This window comes from Heptranchias perlo, chromosome 6 (assembly GCF_035084215.1).
Source record: "Heptranchias perlo isolate sHepPer1 chromosome 6, sHepPer1.hap1, whole genome shotgun sequence".
Classification (NCBI taxonomy): Eukaryota; Metazoa; Chordata; class Chondrichthyes; order Hexanchiformes; family Hexanchidae; genus Heptranchias; species Heptranchias perlo.
In genome coordinates, this window is record NC_090330.1 from 25,969,528 (window position 1) to 25,990,658 (window position 21,131).

Sequence of the window (21,131 nt, forward strand, 5' to 3'; positions counted from 1 at the left end):
GGTTATAACCATATATGTTTAATAAAGCACTGCAGCATATTGTACAGTATAATTTAAAGACCTAGAGTAGATAAATGGAAGAAATCAAACAAAAAACTTAATTTTTGACATGTTAAACAGTATACATTTGATGAAAATTTTGTGCATTTGTTTTAGGTTTAAATATTTTTTTTAAATGGTGTAATTTCTTTGTGAGCCAAAATTCTGTAAAAGCATTTAACAAAACTAACATTCTTTGAATTATTGAGCAGAAGCAGTGGTGTTCTCCAGGTGCAATATTATGAAGTTGGTTGCTTTATAACATAATATTATGTTGTTCAAAACACTTGGCATAGTATTGTGTTTTTCACTAAATTACTGAAATTTATCTTTTCAAAATTAGATTAAATCCTGTTTTTGGTCTGTCCAAATGTAGGCAAAATTTTTAAGATTAGCATAACAGTGAAAATACTGTTTAATTGGGTGCCACTGGGTTTTGGATCTTGTTGTAACTGGAGGGTGTGTAGAAACAGCTACTGTTGAGGTACTTCCTTCACTTGGCCAGGCCTGACACTAGGCAGAGGGAATTAGCATCAAGGTAAGTAATGAGGCTGGTCTGCTTATCCATCCTGCCTCAAATTGCCCCATTTGTCCCACCAGGAATCATAAAACAGTTTCATCTAAGTTAAGGAACACATGGTAAGGTATAACAAATGGCTGACATTCTTACTCCAGCTCTTCAGTGTGTGTAGACTCACTCTATAGCTTTCCAGAACTATTTCATATACATTAAGAAATTTGGAAGAACAAAATCTGGCATTTAAAAATGTGCTTCAAACATTGGGGTTATTACTGCCTCTTGGCTTTTGTTATAACTGGTAAATATGGTATTGGAATGGGTACAAAACAAAGTGTTATATTGAGTGTTTAATCTGTGTAGAAATGTTGTTAAATTGCCCTTACTAGTACTAAAGGTGATGACAAGTTCATAACAGACAGAAATACCAGTTTCATGATATAGAAGCAAAAAAGTTAAAAGCATTGGGATATTAGCAAATAAATATGGTTCAGCAGAACATGGTGGTACAAGAATGTTACAAGGTTATTATTCATGTTATGTTGCCAGGTTATTCACTATCTTGGATAGGTTATATAAAGGGTATTTCTACAGTGACTGTGAGGTAGCTTCTTCACGATTGTGAAAGAGCCTCGCTTATGATTGTTTTAAGTATGAGGATTTTTACTATCTTTTGTACAAAGCATCTTTTGTACAAAACATCATGAACTCATCAGCATAGATGTGATGCAGAGGACACTCTGCGACTGTGGAGTAAATTCTCCATCCCAGTTCCCCACTGAATACTTTGTTTATTGATGCAATGAGTTGATAGGACATTTAACTTTTAAGCTAAGCTACGAAGAGAAATATTCTGTTTGCCTGCTTGCTTACTTTCTTGGCAGGTATTTGTGTGTGGTGTGTGGAGACTTAGAAAGGGAAGAGGAGAAAATACCTTCAAAAAGAAAAATTGTATTTCAAACTCAAATATATATTTACTTTTAGAATCCACTTCAAACACAACATTTTATGAGTTTGAGTTCTGATGGAGAGTGCTACCAAAATGTTAACCTATGTTGTGCATTTTATGTTTTAGTTCTTTTCACTATCTGCATGATAAATTGTAAAGCATTGACATACTAGTTGTGATCGTGTCAGAATTTGGCTTGCGGTGAGCGCCTCCTCTTCAGAGGACTCATCTGAATCCTCGTGGTTAATTTTATTTAGGCTGCGTGTGCTTCCTGAATGTCGGCTCTCCTCCAGAAGCTGCATATCCCCCTTGTCTAGGCTGTCAAGAGAGCGCCTCCGTACTCCCCAATTAAAGGTATCCATACTCTCACCCTGAAAGGAAGAAAAAGTGCAACATCATTCACATTTCACAAAAAATACATAATCAACTGATCAATAAACGTTTGTATGAAACAGAAAAGACTACCTAAATGTGATTCTACAAAACTACTTATTCAGAAGTACAAATCCAGATATTGATACAACTTTTTCGACCAACCTTAAGTCATTTCTTCCCACAGATTGTAACTAGTACTGACTTATTTCTGTACTATTAATGGGCATTCAGATATCCCTTTTCACCAATAATAGCAACAGAGAGCTACTGCTGGGGCTTAAGGAAATGTGCAGGCTAGTAAATGGCAGTACAACTGATCCACAAACTGACCTTAGGGTAAGCATTCTCTGGTCACTATGGGGGGATTTTCGACTATCGGGTAAATTGGGTATGCGGTGGGCGGTAAGTAGGGTGTACACTATGCCCGCCTGTTGATGTTGGTGCAAGACCCGAACCATGTCCACTGTCAGGCCTCATTACCATAATATCGGTGAACTGGCAGTGTTGAATGAGTACTGACAGGCAGCTTGGACCCGAGCCAGAAGTGGAGCATTAAGAGGAGAAGGCAAGGAGGGACTGGCAGCGGTCCCTTTAAGGACCGCTGATTTGGCCACTCAACGTTCAGTTCAATTGTCCAGTGGGAGACCAAAATTGTATCAGGGTCCTAAATACGGCTTAGCACTCTGATAAAGTATTGTAAGTAGGCTCCTGCCTGTTTTGCTTGTTTCCTGGCCCACTCCAAAATCGCGATGAGCTCGATGTTGTCAGGAATGGGTGGTAAGTCCTGCGCTGTAATTTATGGCTGACTACCGCACTGTTCGCACCTGAAAATGGGACAAAAATTGTCCCTTATGTGTTACGACATGGAAAGTGCATCCATGAAGATCTTCTCTGTTTGGTACTTCTATTTCTAATGAAATCACAAAGAGTTTCTAAAAGACCCCAGATATATGTAGGCCACGATCTCAACAGTTATACTGAGATCACATCTATAGACGCTCTCCAGTGCTGACATCACTGGAGCTAGCGGGGTCAGCAGGAGGGCACCTAATAGCAGGGGATCAGGGGCTGCACTTGCCACCTGCAGTCACAAAATCTGGCGCCTGGCTGTCTTGAGGTGGGGGGGGGTGTGGGGGGAGTTGCTCAGGATCTGGCCATTCTCTGGAGTTACAGCAGGAGTCCAGCAGAAGCCCTGCAAATTTCCATTTGTTATTTTGCTAGAAAAACCAAATAGCAGAAATCTTTATGAATGTATTACAATGTCATGATGTGGAGATGCCGGTGATGGACTGGGGTTGACAATTGTAAACAATTTTACAACACCAAGTTATAGTCCATAAGTTATAGCTGGACTATAACTTGGTGTTGTAAAATTTATTACAATGTCATTACACATAGCAATCAGAAGAAGTCTTCCCCATTCTGTTGAAGGGTCAGGAGAACAAACATGGTGCTTTCTAACTCCTTATTCTCTCTCAGATCTCTTTGCTGAAATTGGGGAGGGGGGGAGGGGGAAAGGTGGGTAAGTTAAGGCCTCGATGAAGGGCACAGGAAAGACTAGTTGTAGGGTTGAAAAGGGAAGGATCTGGTACGGCTCTTCAAATCTAGTGTTAGCCTCAGCAGCAAATGCGAGACCTAACTACAATTGCAACAAATAAAGTAATATTGCTCAATGTTAAGGAGCTTGGTTCTTTCATCCAGTAAAGGAGCGTGTTTGCCTTTCTCTACCGAGAACAAACTAATATAGCCTTCCTGTCAGAAACTAATCATGGTCTGAAGGAATATAAAAAGCTTCAGAGCAACTGAGTGGGTCTTTCTTTTCATCTATCATTCCTCACTTAAGAGTAGTGGTTATTCATCGGAACCTCCCTTTTAAAGTACAGCATGGTTAAGCTATATGTTCTATATGTTTATCACAGGATTCTTGGTCAAATGGTGTTTACATGAACAAACAAAATAAATTTCATACAACAAAATACTTCAATTTTGAGGCCTGAAATCGCAAAAGAAAGCCAAATGATTTCAGGCAGGTTCTATAAAGGACAGGCCATCTGCCCACCAGACTACCACCCAGGCAGTGAAGACAAAAATCTATCCCATGGCATCCACACATGCATGTACAAACTAGTGTTTTTGATTGACTTGGTTGTACACACTATGAGCTTAGATGATCATCAAACAAAGTCCCTGACAATGAGGTCAATGATTTTAGTGGTTTTTGTGAGATTAAATTTGCAAGGTCTTCCGGATTATACATAATTTGAGCAGCCCACACAGGCAATGAAAAATGTAAGGCCTAAGCGTGTTATATTAGATCTTCAGAGTTGTTATGTGCTGATGTTAACTCTATAGCAGACAACCCTGTCTCACTACATATGCATGCTCTAAAAGGGCAGAGTGAAGAGTAGTTCCAAGTAAAGAATTACAAATATTTGCTGCTGGCTCAGGATGGAACAGTATAAATGTGGCCCCAGCAAGTCCAGCTAAGTGTGATTTAATTCTTTCTCCTCCAACAATCATTTCAAATATATCTCTTAACTCTCATCCTTATCCTCAAATATTGCATCAGTCTATCAAACATGTACTTGTCCTTTAATTAAGCAGCCTATCCTTAATTCTCCAGTACCACACAAACCACAATGCAATTATTAGAGGTTGCTGCATTTTAATTAATATTAACCATATCATCTGCTTTACCACCTTGATATCTGTATGTTTTCTAGGCACATTTTTCCAGAGCTTAATAGCCTTTTATTGTAGACACATTTAATACACACACGCACACACACACACACACACAGGAGGTGGAGAGGGGGTGGAGAGGGGGAGGGGTTTCCAGGCAGTGGGACTGAGGTGGATGAAAGCACAGCCACCAATGGTGTGGCGAAGGGAAAGAGAGATTCACATGAGGCTGGAGTCAGATGAATTGAGAGTACCTGGGTGGGCGTAAGGGGGTATAGGGTTGGAGGGGTGAGGCCATGGAGTGATTAAAGTGCAAGGATAAAAGATTTAAATTTAAGGTTATGAGGGATTGGGAACCAATGCACTTCAGAGACGACAGGTGGTCATCAGTAACGGTGTATGATAGGATATGGGACAGGATATGGACGAGCTGAAGCTTATGGAGGGTGTGAGGCCAGCCAGGAAAGCATTGGAGTGATCGAGTCTGGAGGTGACATATGTATGTATGAAGGTTTCAGAAGCAGTAGTCTAAGATAGGGATGGAGGTGAGCGATGTTATGGAGGTGGAAGAAGGTGGTCCTTGTGATGGAGAGGATATGTGGTTATCAGCTCAGGGTTGAACAGGACACCGAGGTTGCGAACAGTCGGATTCAGTATGAAACAATGGCCTGGGAGGGGAAGAAATCGGTGGCAAGAGTTTGGCATTTGTAATGGAGGCCAAAATGATGGCTTTGGTCTTCCTAATAGCTAGAGGAAGTTACGGCTCATCCAAGCAATCTGACAGCACAGAGTCTGTGAATGTATCGAGAGAGGTGGTGGAGAGGTAAAGTTGGGAGTCATCAGTATACATATGGAAGTTGATCCCATGTCCGTGGATGATTTTGCCAAAGGGCAGCATGTAGAAGAGGAAGGGTCTAAGGATTGATCCTCAGGGACTCCGCAAGTGACTGTGTTGGGGTGGGATAAGAAGCCATTGCTAAAGATACTCTGGCTATGACTGGATAACTAAAAGTTGAACCAAACGAGAGCAGTATCATGGTGCTGGAAATTGAAGGAGAAGCATTTGAGGAGCATTCTGTGATCAACTGTGTTGAAGGGTACAGAGACATCAAGGAGGATGTGGAGCAATAATGCCCAATGTTAGCAGTCACAGAGAATGTCATTTGTGACTTTGTTTAGGGTAATTTCAGTTCCGGGGGTTGGGGGGAGGGGTTGGAAGGAAGAACCTGATTGGAGAAGTTCAAACGGATTTGTGGGAGAGGTGAGCACAGATCAGAGAAGTGACAAGATGTTCAAGGAGAGGAGGAGGAGGCTGGAGTTGGAAAGGTAGTTAGCAAGGATAGAGAGCTTGAGTATATTTTTTTGAGAGGGGGTAGTGCCTGAGGAGTGGGAGCCAGTTACAGCTAAAATGGGGGTCAAGAGAGGAGTTTGGGTGATCAAAAGTTTAATGGGAATGGGGTCGAGGGAGCAGGAGGTAGATTTCATGGGTGAGATGAGCTTTGAAAGGGTGGGGAGGAAAATCGGGGAGAAACTAGAAAGAGAGGGAGAGAGGAGGGTTCAGGTCTAGGGTAGGGATGGGAAGGGGGAATGCTTGACTTAGTGGGCAGAGGTAAGAGGGGTGAAGGAGCAGAGGCAACTGAGCAGATGAATAGCACATTGCTGTCAAGTAATACCAAAGATGGCAGTGGAATGCCAAAGCCTATTGCAAATTTTACAATTAACATTCGACAACTTTGAAAATACAGGCTTAATATGACAGCCGTGAAACGTTATTCATGCTTTTAAAACAAAATCATGGCAAAATGCACTATCTGCTTTTATTATTGTTATTACCAGAAAATCTGCTCTGAGCATCCACAAATGAAAAGGTGATGCTACCCATGTAAATGTTGTACAAACAATGGGTTCTGCTTTACATGCATTTGAAACATTTCCCCAGTCTAGCACCGGAGTATATGAGGTTACTTACAATACATAATGCAACAAGCTGATAAATTACAATGCAGCACAAATATTCCACTTGCAGACTACAACACATCAACAAAGCTGCATAATGGAACATCTTACCTGAAGTTCCTAGACAGCAATAAAGAGTAAAAAAAACACATTATAACATTCAGTTTCTAAGAAATAAATATAATTTCACTTCCTATAAAACAAAAATTCCTTTTTTAGGCTTGTCTTGTTTTCTCTTTTGACAGGATAGCTGACAACCCCAGCCCCTTCCAACACCACACTATTGGCTGACAAGTGGTGAATTTCTGTGTCTTGCTAGTTTTTATTTTCCCCAGAGTTGCATCATTTTGTGACTAGGTATTGCTCTAGTTGTCCAGTAAAGGCATGCTTAAACTTGTTTGAAGACAGAAGAATTTGCATGTTAGTATAAGCTGATAGTCAAGATAAAACGTTAGGCTGGCCTGATCAGGGATTTTGAGCTCTACTGGTCTTTGCTAAACTTTTCCTTTTCAAACTTATGAGATTAATACATACATTTGAATCTCTCGGTATTTCCATCAACATTTATTTAAAAAGATAAGTTTTCCAATTGACATTTTGTAATCATTATTTTAAACGCTTTGATCCTTGATACTAAACAGTTTATACATTATTACTTCACAGACTGTAATAGGATTAAAGCCTCAAATGTTAAGGGGGCAGGTGAATAGACTTGCTGTGGCATCTAACATGGTAGAGAAAAAAAATTGAGCTTTTGGAACAAGATGTTTTGAGCCAGTCTGAAAACTTGCTAATACACCCATTATATCCCTCTTATGGATTAAGTTAAAATCCAATAAACGTATGTCTAGTAAGTGATAAACAAAGATAACAATTTATCCATCCAAATTTAATAATAATGGAGGACTTGTTAATCATTCTGGCATCAAAGCAATAGTATGCTTTTAACTTATGGTTAATAGTTAGCAGAAGAAAATAATTACCCATATCTCCCTTAGAAATACTAGCCTATAATCCTTTCCACCAAATTATCAAGTATAGATTTTTTAATGCAAATTTTAATAAACCCTACCTCTCCATCCTCCAGTTCCACATCCAGGAAGTCAAAATCTCTGAAAACTCTGAACTGTTGTTCACTGGTTGTGTCATCCATGTTTTCTTGATCTCTTGGACCGTCTTCTGAAGATGACACCAAGCTTGCCTGATGCTCAATAAGGTCAAGATCACCACTTGAAGAGAAAATAACCTAAAACAGATAATATCCACATCTCAGTTTAAAAGACATCTCTACTGGGTGCATTCATACATTTAATGAAATCCTTACTTGGTGTAAAAAATTTACAATATAAAGTACACATAGCCAGGATAGATATGGGTATTCATAGACTAGCAATCAATTATTTATTTAAGAGAGTGGCTCTGCAGTGTTCCAATAACACTTGTACAAAGAATCAATGTCATCCTGTTGATACTGTTTCCATTGTGAAAAGCCTTTCACTGATCGTCCTAAATCCTACCTGGTCAAATGCATTCAGATATATTGCCTTGAAAATTGTTTCAACATCGTAACTAATTAACTTACCAATTATGCTATAGTAAATGCACTTTATTGCTTGATATAAATAAAATCCAAATAATGATCTTCATTAATGTGACTTTTACAGCCATATGTTTAATAAATAGCTTGAAAGAGCTAGCTATTGCTTCAAGTGACACAATTCATACAATCCTTTGAAAGTGAAACAAGAGTTGGCAGTGGTGTGAGGACTGAGTAAACAATGTGACCGTAATCAACAGCAGGAAGTTGTGTCATTGTTTTCATGTATGCAGGCTATCATATTCCATGCTGTGTGACAATGGAGAACTTGTTTTTAACCTGCTTTTTAAATTTAGAAACATTCTAAAACTTCATATTCTGTTTTCAATTTTTGATTTGTTGTTCTTAAGGGAAAGGCAACACTAGTAAATCAATATATCAGTACCCAAAACTTAACCCTGATGTTTTGGTATATTTATATAGGCACATGCAAGTCGAATTCATAAAATATCTGACTGAACATATTTGTGATCACAAAACATGTATCCATTTTTAGTCTTCTAATCATTTGCAAAAAGATTACAAGGCTAAAACGTGTGCTAATTTTTAAGTTTAATTTTACCCCTTTTATTGGTTAATTCTCCCCCTCTTTTAGATCTCTGTGACATTCACCATTCCCCTCCTTGAAAGGTGTTTCCGGGCCTCTAACAAAGCTATCCTTTATTTGATTGCTGGAAGGCACATAAGAGTAGTCTGGGTTAATTTGCCCTCTGAATTTTCTCCTTCTGGAAAAATACCTCACCTCAGTTTGACAATTTGTTCTGATGATCTAGCAGATAATGGAAACTCACCAAATGGAAAATTACAGGAAAGAGCCTATGTCCAACTTCTCCACAGCACTATGTATTGGTACACAAATCTTCCATGTTACTGAGCCACCTGGCCATTCTGCAAGCTTTGCAAAATTTTTTCAAAGATTATACTAGATCTATTACAAATCATGTACAACTAATGGGTAAGACTATGAACATAACTGGATAAAACTCAGAAAGACTTATATTGCTGAAGAAATGATGAATAAGCCAAAACTAAAATTGGGTAGTAGATATCCCTAATTCCATACATGTTATGAAACATACATGAAAAAAACATTCTAGTTGTTACTTGCTTAATTTTCTAATGGTGATTAGGCATAAAATCATGAGTTAATGCCATACAAAATGTAAACATTCTTTTTGAATACACAAACAGAAAATGTATTTGAAAATATCAACTTTTAAAGGAGTGATATGTCTTAATTGGTGTTTGTAAACAATTTTACAACACCAAGTTATAGTCCAACAATTTTATTTTAAAATCCACAAGCTTTCGGAGGCTTCCTCCTTCCTCAGGTGAATGTGGAAATGAAATCCTCGAACCTATCGCATTTATAAATCACGGAACAATGCCTGGTGATTACAGATAGTCTTTTCAACTGCCCGTTGCCAAGGCAACCACGGTGTTGACAGTAGAATTACTAATTTTACAATTGAAATACTGAATTAAAATTATTGAAAAAATGAATGTGACCAGCATTCCTGCCATTGCATTGAATCAGCGGCATGGACAAGTTGGAAACACTGGAGTTGTGCATTCCCACCCAACTGAACTTTGACCCTTATTCCTCAGGCAGCATGTTCAGCAATGACTGATATGATAGGCTCTCGCTAATGCATTTGTCACTACAGCTGATTTAAATAGAAGTGCGAACTGGATAGACTAAGAATGTAACTAATTCAGAAATTAATTTTAAAAATGATTTAGAAGTTTAAAAAAATAATCTGCTGGAGGGTTGGGGACCCACCCATACTTTTGTGCCGGGCTACAAAACACAGGTCATTCTGCGCATAAATTGCATTCCTATGATTCAGACATAAAAATTCAAACCAAACTTTAAACTTACACATTTGATCTTGTTATTATTTTTATAAATTTTAAGTGGTTAAATGAGTCAATCTTGCTTATTTAGCTCTTTTATTGAAAATCTATTTTTTAAATTTAGAAACTTCTAATTATGTATTTGATTAATATTTTATAAAGAAAGAAAATAAACAACATTCATTTATATACCACCTTTCACAGCCCGAGGATGTCCCAAAGCACTTTACAATGAAGTACTTTTGGAATGTAGGAAATGCGGCAGCCAATTTGCACACAGCAAGGTCCCACAAACAGCAATGTGATAATGGCCTGATAATCTGTTTTATTGATGTTGGTTAAGGGATAAATATTGGCCAGGACACAGGGGAGAACCCCCCTGCTCTTCTTTGAAATATTGCCGTGGGATCGTTTATGTTCACCTGAGGGGGTAGACGGGGCCTTGGTTTAACATCTCATCCCAAAGACGGCACCTCCGACGGTGTAGCACGGAAGTGTCAGCCTGGATTTGTGCTCAAGTCTCTGGGGTGGGACTTGAACCCACAACCTTCTGACTCAGAGACGAGAGAGCTACTACTGAGCCACAGCTGACACCTAAATTGATGGTTAAATAGTTACTGACATTAACAAAGTGATCAACTTACTGAAGGATTTTTGGTTAGGCCTACTTCCTGGCCACACAACGTAAGAACATTCACCAATTTTTCTCGTGTCCTTTTCTGTAAAAGAAGACATGGTAAAATTAAAGCAATATGTCACTTTCCCATTCCTTCTCTTCATATGCTATGCATTGCTTATATGTGACCAGTACACATCATGCAACATTTCACTTAGAGCTTCAATTAAACCAGAACAAAGAAAGTGGAGGTGACACACAGCAGGTTAAGTGTTTCAAGCAAACCTGGGAGAACTGGGGTCTCTTCCAGCTCACAGGGACCAAGACATTTGAATTAGAGCTCGATGAGGTGGATGAAGTGCTTCGAGTGACGGCTATTGCCCTAGGTTTTCCATCCCTCCCAGACGGACCATGCAGGTCATCGTAACTTCTTCCAATCACAGGAGTCTCCAAAAAAACAAGAAAATTGTACATCAACCTCATCCCACAAATCACTAATTAACTGACTTTAATTTCCTGTGTTCATTAAAAAGCAATCTACAAAATAGGAAGTGGGTCTTAACAAATGATAACTTGAGGATGTTCATGGTCTCTAATCAGGGTTTTATAGCAACAGACAGCAAGTAATGTTTAGGTTACATATAAAATAACCAAACAAGGAGGAACTAGAAAAGAATCATTTTTTAAAAGCTTGATGGTTTAAAAAATGGAAATTGCTTATCAGCTTATTGCATGGGTCAATGGACGAGCCAACAATATTTAATAGAAGCAATCATTGTTCATTTCATGACTAGGAAATGTTCAAAATGTACTCTGCTAACTATAGACTTGATCTATTTTCAGACGTAAATGCGTAATAATACTTTAAATTGGCAACTATACAATTTTCATTTCAGATAAAACAGGCAGAAATATCATGATCTAAAAGTAACATCTATTAGGGACCAAATTTACTCAATAAATTGTTGCAATTTTGCAGTAGTATGAACTGAGGCCACAACATGAAATAATTTCATTAAAAATAATCAAAAATAAAATCAACAAAAGTGACAATTGAAAAAGTTCCCATTAGGCATTTTCATGAAAGATATATATTCAGTTTTCATTTTAAAAACTTCTACTACTATAGTAATTGAGCCCATTATAATGATAAATGTTTTCCACGTTCCATGGATCCATTGAAAGAGGCTTGATAAAATGTTTTATCCCCACTCATTTTTTTTTCTCTTACAGATAAAACAAACATTTATCCCAGACAATAACTGATGCTTGAGGAATTTTATTTCCCTCAGTAATAAATAAGTTTAATTAAATACAGCAAAGGACGAAATGTGTTTGGATAGTCTTAATCCAGTTCTCATTCGCCATGGGCCCACAGCACAAAATGGTCTTTAATCAGCATTTACTGGTAATTTCACTCAGAAAGACCAAATGATTGCTGATGTGGGAAATGGGAAATTGTGTAAAGTAATGCTGGCAGAGCGGGAGCAGCTCCGAGGAAAAGAACAGCAAAATACAACAACTTGCATTTATATGGCACCTTTAATGTAGAAAAATGTCCGAAAGCGCTTCATAGAACCTCAATCAGACAAAAATGGATGCCGAGCCAGAGAAGGAGATACTAGGAGGACTGACTAAATGCTTGGTCAAAGAGGTGGGTTTTAAGCAAGGTCTTAAAGAAAGATAGGAATGTGGAGAAGCAGAGAGATTTAGAGAGGGAATTCTAGAAGATAGGGCTTAGATGGCTGAAGACATGGCTGCCAATGGTGGAGTAAAGGGAGGAGGGGGGGGGGCACAAGAGGCCAGAGTCGGAGGAATGGAGAGTTCTGTGGGGTGGAGTTGGAGGGATGGAGGCGAATACAGAGATAGGGAGGGGAAGGCCATGAATGGATTTAAACACGAGGATGATAATTTTAAATTGGAAGTGTTGAGGGACCGGAGCCAATGTAGGTCAGCAAGGACAGACGTGATGGGTGGATGGGACTTAATATGGGCTAGGATACAGGCAGCAGCTTTGGATGAGTTTATGGAGGATAGGGAATGGGAGGCCAGCAGTGAGAGGAATAATTGAGTCTGCAGATGACAAAAGCATGGATGAGTGTTTCAGTGACAGATGGGCTGAGGCAGAGTAGAGCCGGGTGATGTTATGCAGGTGGAAGTAGGTGGTCTTTGTGCTGGAGAGTATATGGGGCGGATGAGCAGCTCAGGGTCAAAATATACCTCAGAAATGTCAAAGCGAAACTCCAGTGTTTTCCCTGGCAATTCTTTCGAAGCATTTTTCCACATTCGATGTATATCTACTTGAGAAGGGTCACCATGTTGACAAGATGGCAAGACCAGACTTGCAGATCGATAGACGACTAGCTTAAGAATGTTTAAGGCCTCCTTCCAGTGAGCACTCTGTAAAGGTAAAGATAACGTGAATTATTTTCAAATTTTTTGGTAAACTAAAGATGAATACCAGGTCTGCAATCCAAACTGGCATTAATATCGACAGCTTGTCCGGTTTCATTTATTGTTCACATATCATACTGTGGTGTGGATTTATGTCCCTGCATTTTTCTCTATTTGAGTCCCCTTTGGGGATTAGGGTCTAAAGCTTCCACCCAAAGTAGGCAGGAGCTTCATCACCTTATGCAAAAGCGAGTGGGAAGGGCCCCAAGCTATTTTCTGCCTCACAGATGTGCTGGACAAAGTCTCCAGCAGGTGCGGTGATATCTGGCAGGAATGAGGCTTCGGATGGACCTGCATGTGGGAAGGCTTTAGCAGGCCAAAGGGGATTAAATTTGATAAGGCCCGATACCGGGCACGGAGGTCGCGGTGCACAGTTAACCTGCGCCCAGTGTTAGCGATGCAGGCAGCATGCGAGGTTCGTGCTGCATCCTTATTACCATGATTCCCACGTGCAGCCAGCGCTACCCGCGCCGTTGAGTGGCTGAATGCACCAGCAGGAGGCCAGGTATGGGGTATGGTCAGCACTAGGTAAAGGCAGCCTGTACCTCTTAAAGGGGAGGTACACTGTCAATGGAAGCAGTGCAGGATGGTCGGAGCGGCAAGAGAGCTTACCCCAAGGTTCTCTGACAGTGCACAGGAGGCCTTGGTGGAGGGAGTGCAGGAATGGAGAGCCATCCTGTACCCGCAAGGTGGCAAGAGACCCTCCAGACACCAGCTGCGGAGGCAGTGGGAGAAAGTGGCCATGCAGGTGAGTGGCAGGAGTACAGCACCACACACATAAGAACATAAGAAATAGGAGCAGGAGTAGGCCAATCGGCCCCTCGAGCCTGCTCCGCCATTCAATAAGATCATGGCTGATCTGATCCTAACCTCAAATCTAAAGATCACAAGTAGGAGCAGGACCCGGCCACTCAGCCCCTGGGCCCGCTCTGCCACCCACAGGGCCTTGACCGATCCGAACTCAGCTTCATGTCCAATTTCCTGCCCGCTCCCCGTAACCCCTAATTCCCTTTACTTCTAGGAAACTGTCGATTTCTGTTTTAAATTTATTTAATGATGTAGCTTCCACAGCTTCCTGGGGCAGCAAATTCCACAGACCTACTACCCTCTGAGTGAAGAAGTTTCTCCTCATCTCAGTTTTGAAAGAGCAGCCCCTTATTCTAAGATTATGCCCCTTAGTTCTAGTTTCACCCATTCTTGGGAACATCCTTACCGCATCCACCCGATCAAGCCCCTTCACAATCTTATATGTTTCAATAAGATCGCCTCTCATTCTTCTGAACTCCAATGAGTAGAGTCCCAATCTACTCAACCTCTCCTCATATGTCCACACCCTCATTCCCCGGATTAGCCGAGTGAACCTTCTTTGTACTGCCTCGCGAGCAAGTATGTCTTTTCTTAAGTATGGAGACCAAAACTGTATGCAGTATTCCAGGTGCGGTCTCACCAATACCTTATATAACTGCAGCAATACCTCCCTGTTTTTATATTCTATCCCCCTAGCAATAAAAGCCTTCTTGATCACCTGCTGCACCTGCATACTAACTTTTTGATTTTCTTGCACTAGGACCCCCAGATCCCTTTGTACTGCAGTACTTTCCAGTTTCTTACACGTGGTACAGTGCCGGAAAAAGTTCAATGATGTAACACGAGTGGTCAAGGTGAGTGAATGCACGAGTCGAGTGGCCATCCTACCAACCACAGCACTGCTCCACACACGACACGCCCCTTCATCCACCCACCAGCAAATGCTGTCTATCCGTACACAATGCTGCACTTTGGATGCTGCGTCTCACCCTCACATAGCAGCACACTTGCAATCCACACACTCACTACTTACAGGTCACACACAGAGGCAGCTATTTGACCATGACAGGCACATCACCCAAACACACCGCAGGACACTCACTGACACACTTCCCTTTGTCTTGCAGGAGAAGGTGGCGCATAACAGCCGGCAACCGAAAGACCCGAGGGAGGACAGGCACACCTACACAACCTCACCCCCTTGGAGGAGACTGTGCTATGAATCATTGGGAGGGACTTCGCTGCTGACGTGGCCACTGGTGGCGCTGGGGGTCCCGATGAAGTGGTCTCTGCATATCTCATCCTCCTTCTCGTTTCCCACAACTCCCTCATCCCACAATCTTTTCTGACACACATACTGCAGATAGTATCAGCACACACGTCTTATTCACTCCTATCCCCGCTCCACAACTCAACCCATCTCCCTTTATCATTGCAGGTGCCTAAGAACTGGAGTCGGCACTGTCCAAGATGGAGGAGGAGGACACCGATAATAAAGCCGCACTGTCACTTGGTCTGACACTCGCATCCACCAGCTCAGATGCTGACAGTGTGACTGCTGTAGAGGCTAGGATAGAGGGGGTATCTGCACATGGTGAGACTCAGGCACAAGTGCGCAGGAGCCGGGGCGGGAGGAACGGATACCGCAGGTGCTAGCTCACGCTAGGGCGAGGTCGTGCAATGGTTCTGCTGCCGAGGAATCAGATGATGACTTTGATGGGCCAGGCTACAGAAGAAGGCTGATGGGTGTACACCACCAAATACTTGGCGCACTGGAAAGCCTGCCAGAAAGCCTGCGCACAATATCAAGGGGCTGGAGGAGTCCACCTCGAACTTGGCTCAGGGTTTTGCGCAGAGCTTGGGGTCCATCCTTACCCACATGGAACGGGTGGTGACCTGCATCTGACCAAGTGTGGAACCCACCATGATGCAGCGTCTGATGACCTACGTGGCGGCTTCCATTGCAGCATAGACCAATGTCATCAAAGATCTACAAGCTTCAGTTGAAGTGCAGACTGCTGCTTTGGAAGCGCAGACTACTGCTATCGTGGCTCTGGGTATCACCGTGGAACGAGGCTTCCAGGGCATCACAGCAGTCCAGCAATTTATTCTCCAGCTGATCAGCAGGAGTGCAGAGGCACCACCCCATGCAAGCGACAATGGCGCCACGCAGTTGGACCTGCTGTCCTCTCTACGGATGACAGCATTCCTGCTCCCACCCTGTCAGTGCCCTTGCTGTTGCCCGTCAGCCAGCCAAGCCAGAATGCTGCAGCCCATGTCGAGATGGTGCAGTCTGAAGCCAGGCCCTCCCGGTCCAGAGCTGCTCGAGGTCGTCCTCCAAGGCCATCTACACGCTCCTCAATTAAAGGCCAACAGCCTTTCACCACCCATGCTCCAGCTACTGGGGATGCACCTCGTAGGAGCATGGGAAAGGTAAAGGCACATGAATGACAGGCACTGAGGGAATGCACAAGGTGGAGTAGTCTAACGTTTGATTCTACAGTTAATGTGTTACATTATGAACTTGGATTTGGAGTCGCAGTTGGTGGTGGCTTTTATTTATGGCGATGCACTGCGGGAGAAGGCAATGCGTAATCATATGGAGGGCGATGTGATGGTCATGAGGGAGAGGACAGGAGGGGAGTGTAGGACTGTTGTTGACTTGGGAGGTGTCGTTGAGGTTAGTGATATTGCTCACGAATAAGGCGAGCATGCAGAGCCCTGGCAGACAGGGCCTGTGCACCTTGTTACCTCCCTGCGACTTCCTCCTCTGTCTCGTCCTCCTCCGCCTGGTCCTCAAACTCCTTCTCCTCCGCCTCTGGCTCAGGGTCTTGGCGGATAGATGGTGGGAAGGGCTGTTCCCTCTTAAGGGTGAGGTTGTGCAGCATACCACGACAAATCTTAACACCCCCTCAATGGAGCACTGCAGGGCTCCACCAGAATGGTCCAGGCAGCAGAAGCGCTGCTTTAGGAGGCTACGGTGTGCTTGACGATGTTATGTGTGGCCACATGGCTCTCGTCGTATGTCTGCTGTGCACGCATGCTTGCGGCCTGGCCGGGGTCATGATCCACCACAAGAGGGGATAGCCCTTGTCACCCAGTAGCCAGCCTGCAACTTGCCGAGCTGGTGCAAAGATAAATGGGACGTTGGACTGCCGCATAATGAAGACGTGTGACTGCTGCCAGGGTAGCGGGCATTGACCTGCATGATGTGACCATGCGGGTGATCGCACACCAGCTCCACAATGAGGGAGTGGAATCCCCTTCTGTTCATAAAGATAGCTGAGTTGAGATGTGGAGCACGCACGGCTATATGCGTGCAGTCAATGGCACCCTGCACCATGGGGAAGCCTGCAATGTGAGCAAACCCTCGTGCTCTCTCGTTCTGTTTCTCTCTGTCAAGAGGGAACGTGATGAACCTGTTGTGCAGCTCATACAGAGCCTCCATGACCTCCCTTATGCAGCAGTGCACTGCAAACTGCAAGGTGTTGCACATATCGCCAGCAGAGGCCCGAAAGGATCCAGAGCTGTAAAAGTTCAGCGCCACGGTTATCTTGACAGCCACGGGCAATGTTATCCTTGCCCTGCTCTGAGGCGGCAGTTGTGGCTGCAGCAGTTGACATATCTCCGTCACAATCTCCTTGGTGAACCGCAGCCGTCGGATGCACTGATCTTCGCTCATGTTGAGGCAAGAGAATTGTTCCATGAAGGCCCAATGGGATATGGCTTCCTGCTCAGTGCCTTGCGCCTCCTCCTCCTCCCACTCTGCGCAGCTTGACCTGCTCTGCCTGGCTTCTCTGCATGCTCCCAGTCATGTTCTTTGCCCAGCGGGAGCGCTAGCAGGCCATCCATGGTTGCCAGGAATCTTGTTCAGCACATTGTTGTAAATGACACCAACAGTAATGCAGGACCTGCCTAACCACTCTTTATATACTATAGCAACTCTATCCACGTATAGGAAGCTTCAACAAATATGTACAATTGTACCAGCAGCCAGTAGCAGTAATCCAGCCACTACCCTGCAACACCTGCATGATCCCCTTAAATAGCACTGGTGGGGGGGTCCTCCAGGCCATCTAAGAGATGTTCAGCTGTTCATGGTTAAGAAAGTTCGTTGGTTGGATCATTGAGTGCCAAAATGGTATCTATCCCTTTAAATCAGCTTTGCACACTGATCTAACGCATAGTCTCCCTACTTTGCATAATGCCGGTTTTTGTTATCTGCTAGAAGCGTGCGTGCACGTTCTGGACGCCATTTTGGGTCCTTAGGAAAAACGGGCGCTACACGGCCCAATTTCAAGCCCAAAGACTTTAAAAATACGCACATTAAGCCTTTAAAGGCTCTTCCTGTAGTTTTCTTTGTTTTCTCCCCCTCAACTGCCACTCAGGCTTTCGTGAGCTTTGTAACAGTTGTTGTTATTTATTTAATTTTGTCCCAGCAGAAACTGTGCAGGCATGCAGTTAAAGAGTTCAGGGTTACTTACCTGCCCTGGAGCCATCCTTCCGTCTGCGATTTTGACCCAGGGTCCTGAGCGGGCAGCCAGCCTGCCTGCCCAAAGCTACAAGGTCCTCACTGACATGGGGTCCGATTATGTCATTGGGACTAGACTACTATATTAATGCTGGTCTAAACGGGGAAGCTACTGGGGCTTCCTGCCAGATAAATTCAAGTGAAAAGAGAATCCAGGACCAGAAGAGGCCATTTAAGGTAAGTTTTTTTTTTACTTTGTAGGGCCAGGGCCAGGAGGAGCTGGGGTTCTCCTCCGGCCCCCCCACAAAGAAGGTTTTGGCCTCCCCTGCTCCAGATTCCTCCCCTTCTCTCCTGCGAGACCCTCCCAGAATCTCCTTTCCCACATCTACCTGCATGCCGGCAGACGGCCAGGGGCCACCCTAATTACCAGAGACCAGCAGCATGAGACAAATGTCCAAGTGCAGAAGTTCAAAGGAAGAAGACATCTATCAAGTGCCACCACTGTTTTTGTGATGCCATTAGACCCTCTTCCTCAGGAGGCAGATGTTGCCACTCTTCATTCTCCTTTTGCATTGGTGCCTGCTGATTATTGGTAAACTGCCTCTACTCAAGGCAATGTTGTGCAGCATGCATTGCACTGTCACCATTTTGGCCACCTGAAAAACTGCTCGAGCATGCCGAAGGTCTGTTTAATCAGCACCCTGGTCCGGGTATGGGGTTCACTTTACAACAACTCCATGTTGGTGCATAGTTTATGCAGAGGCATCATGAGTCATGGTTACAAAGCAGTGGCCACATTACCCAGCTACCAGCCATTGAGCCTTCAAACCCTTTTAAGAGCTCTGTAAAGTTAGACTACCGCAGGATGATTGACTGACTATTTGTGGAGAAGTGGGCATCAACGTGCATAATTCTACATTGGTAATTACATACTATCTGCATATTAAGAAAGTGAAAGCTCTTCTGATTTATGTACCCAAAGGCAACCCTCAACAGAGCCTCAATAGCAATATAGGTACAATAAACTATTTGTGAATCCTAGGGAACTGCACAAGTTGACTATGGATTCTGGTGGATATTTAAACTTTAAAAGGCCCATTTCCCCACTACAATTGATTACAGAGCCTATTTTTTTTAAAAAGGGACATTTTAAAATTGTTTTTTAACCTTTTCCCTTACATTGTGGCAAGGATCTACAGTGAATCTCCTTCCTCAATATGAGGTGAGCACTTCAGTTGCACTGTAAATGGTGCAGGTACCTGCCTGAACTATGTAAATGCCCCATATCCGGAAAGTGGGCCAGGGTTGGGGTGCAGATACTAGATGGATAGAAGTCCCGCCCTGCCGAGGATCCACTGTCATTGTGGCAGGAGGAAATTCAGTCCAATAGCTCCAATTCAGTTTAGCAGCAACGCTCACCATTGAAGAATTTATTGTAACCAATGGAAAACAACACCAAATCAGTATTAACAGCCAAAGACAAGCCCTTAATTGTTAAGCTGTGGGTGTTAAAGTAACACCAGATTGTTAGTGCTAATAAATTTATTTCACTGCGTGGAAAACTTATAATGCTGATATTGGTATTTTTGTCTTGCCCTTTTTTCACCAACTTCCATGAGTGCCAGCAGCAAAAACCAGAACAGTTTGTTGGTTAATATTTTACCTGAATGAATTTTTCAATGATCTTCAGGACTTCCATGTTAAGTTGCTTGACGGGTATAGATGATAAGTCCACATGGCTCAGAAGGCTGTGAATGATCTGGAGTAATGACTGTTGCATACTGGGAAGACCTTTATCCAACAGCTGTTAGGTCAAAAGAGCATTCATTAGCTCATTTCAAAGTTGATTTAACCTTTTGTTATCCATACCATTATAGCCAAGATAGTAATTTAAATGAATGCTTAATGTTACCAAAACTGGATTATTGCATGCTTTTAAACATTAAATTTATCTACATTAAACAATACTCCTGTATATTTTCCTGAATAAAATCAAACCCCTTTTTCAGCATGCATTTGAGTAAATTAGGACCATGGGTTTGGAGGTCCATAATTTGAATCCTCCAAAACTAAATCTCAACTCTGAATTCTACGGCTGGGTGAAGTCAAAAGAATGGATATTCTTCTTCATGCCTTTGGGCATAGGGACATTGCTATAGGAACTTAGAGAAATTTTCCTTGTGCTAAGGAAAATGATTAAGGTCTGTTACTGTTTCATATGCTCCTTAATGTGGATGAAACCACTACTTTAGAGTTTGGTTAGGTAACCAGGCAGAAGTTGTATACTTCTCTCTTTACTACACCAGAAATAATTGGATGCCTACTACCACAAGGCTTCATGTCTTTGTCCTCCCTAGACTGTCATAGATCAGATGGATGCGTCAGCTCCTTGTGATCACAATACCATCTACCCATTAAACCAATAGGGATAAAAGCATTTTAAAATTATAGATAATATACACTTATCTTGTCATTGTGTCTTAACCACTGTTGGTAGCTGATCACAGAATAACCACAATCAGAACAGGATATTTTAGCTAAAACAACAGTACTGATGCAAAGTACATAATTCTGTTCCTCAGTGAAAGCTAAGTAGTATTTGTCTTTAAAGAGCTGTGTACAGTTGAACTCAAAGTGCCCAAACTACCAAACCTGACCAAATTTGGACAAATTAACCTAAACTTGGCATTTGAGGTTACTTTGGGTTTGGATCAGTACTCAACATTGCTACTCATTGTTTAAACAATCATGCTAAAATAAATAAAGAGCAAAATACTGCAAATCTGAAATAAAAATAGAAAAAAGCTGGAA

At 42.5% G+C, this 21,131-nt stretch overlaps 1 protein-coding gene across 3 annotated transcripts in view; it reads right to left on the minus strand.

Moving 5' to 3' along the window:
* The window catches only part of LOC137322840 (protein furry homolog), a 305,481-nt gene that overhangs the window by 34,115 nt on the left and 250,235 nt on the right, over positions 1–21,131 (minus strand). For all 3 annotated transcript variants that reach the window (XM_067985968.1, XM_067985965.1, XM_067985966.1), the window contains exons 47-52: positions 19,984–20,124; positions 12,809–12,988; positions 10,874–11,035; positions 10,617–10,691; positions 7,591–7,764; positions 1,676–1,876 (exon numbers count right to left, since the gene is read on the minus strand). In XM_067985968.1, the coding sequence (XP_067842069.1) occupies positions 1,676–1,876; positions 7,591–7,764; positions 10,617–10,691; positions 10,874–11,035; positions 12,809–12,988; positions 19,984–20,124 (933 nt within the window). The remainder of the gene's footprint in view (positions 1–1,675; positions 1,877–7,590; positions 7,765–10,616; positions 10,692–10,873; positions 11,036–12,808; positions 12,989–19,983; positions 20,125–21,131) is intronic.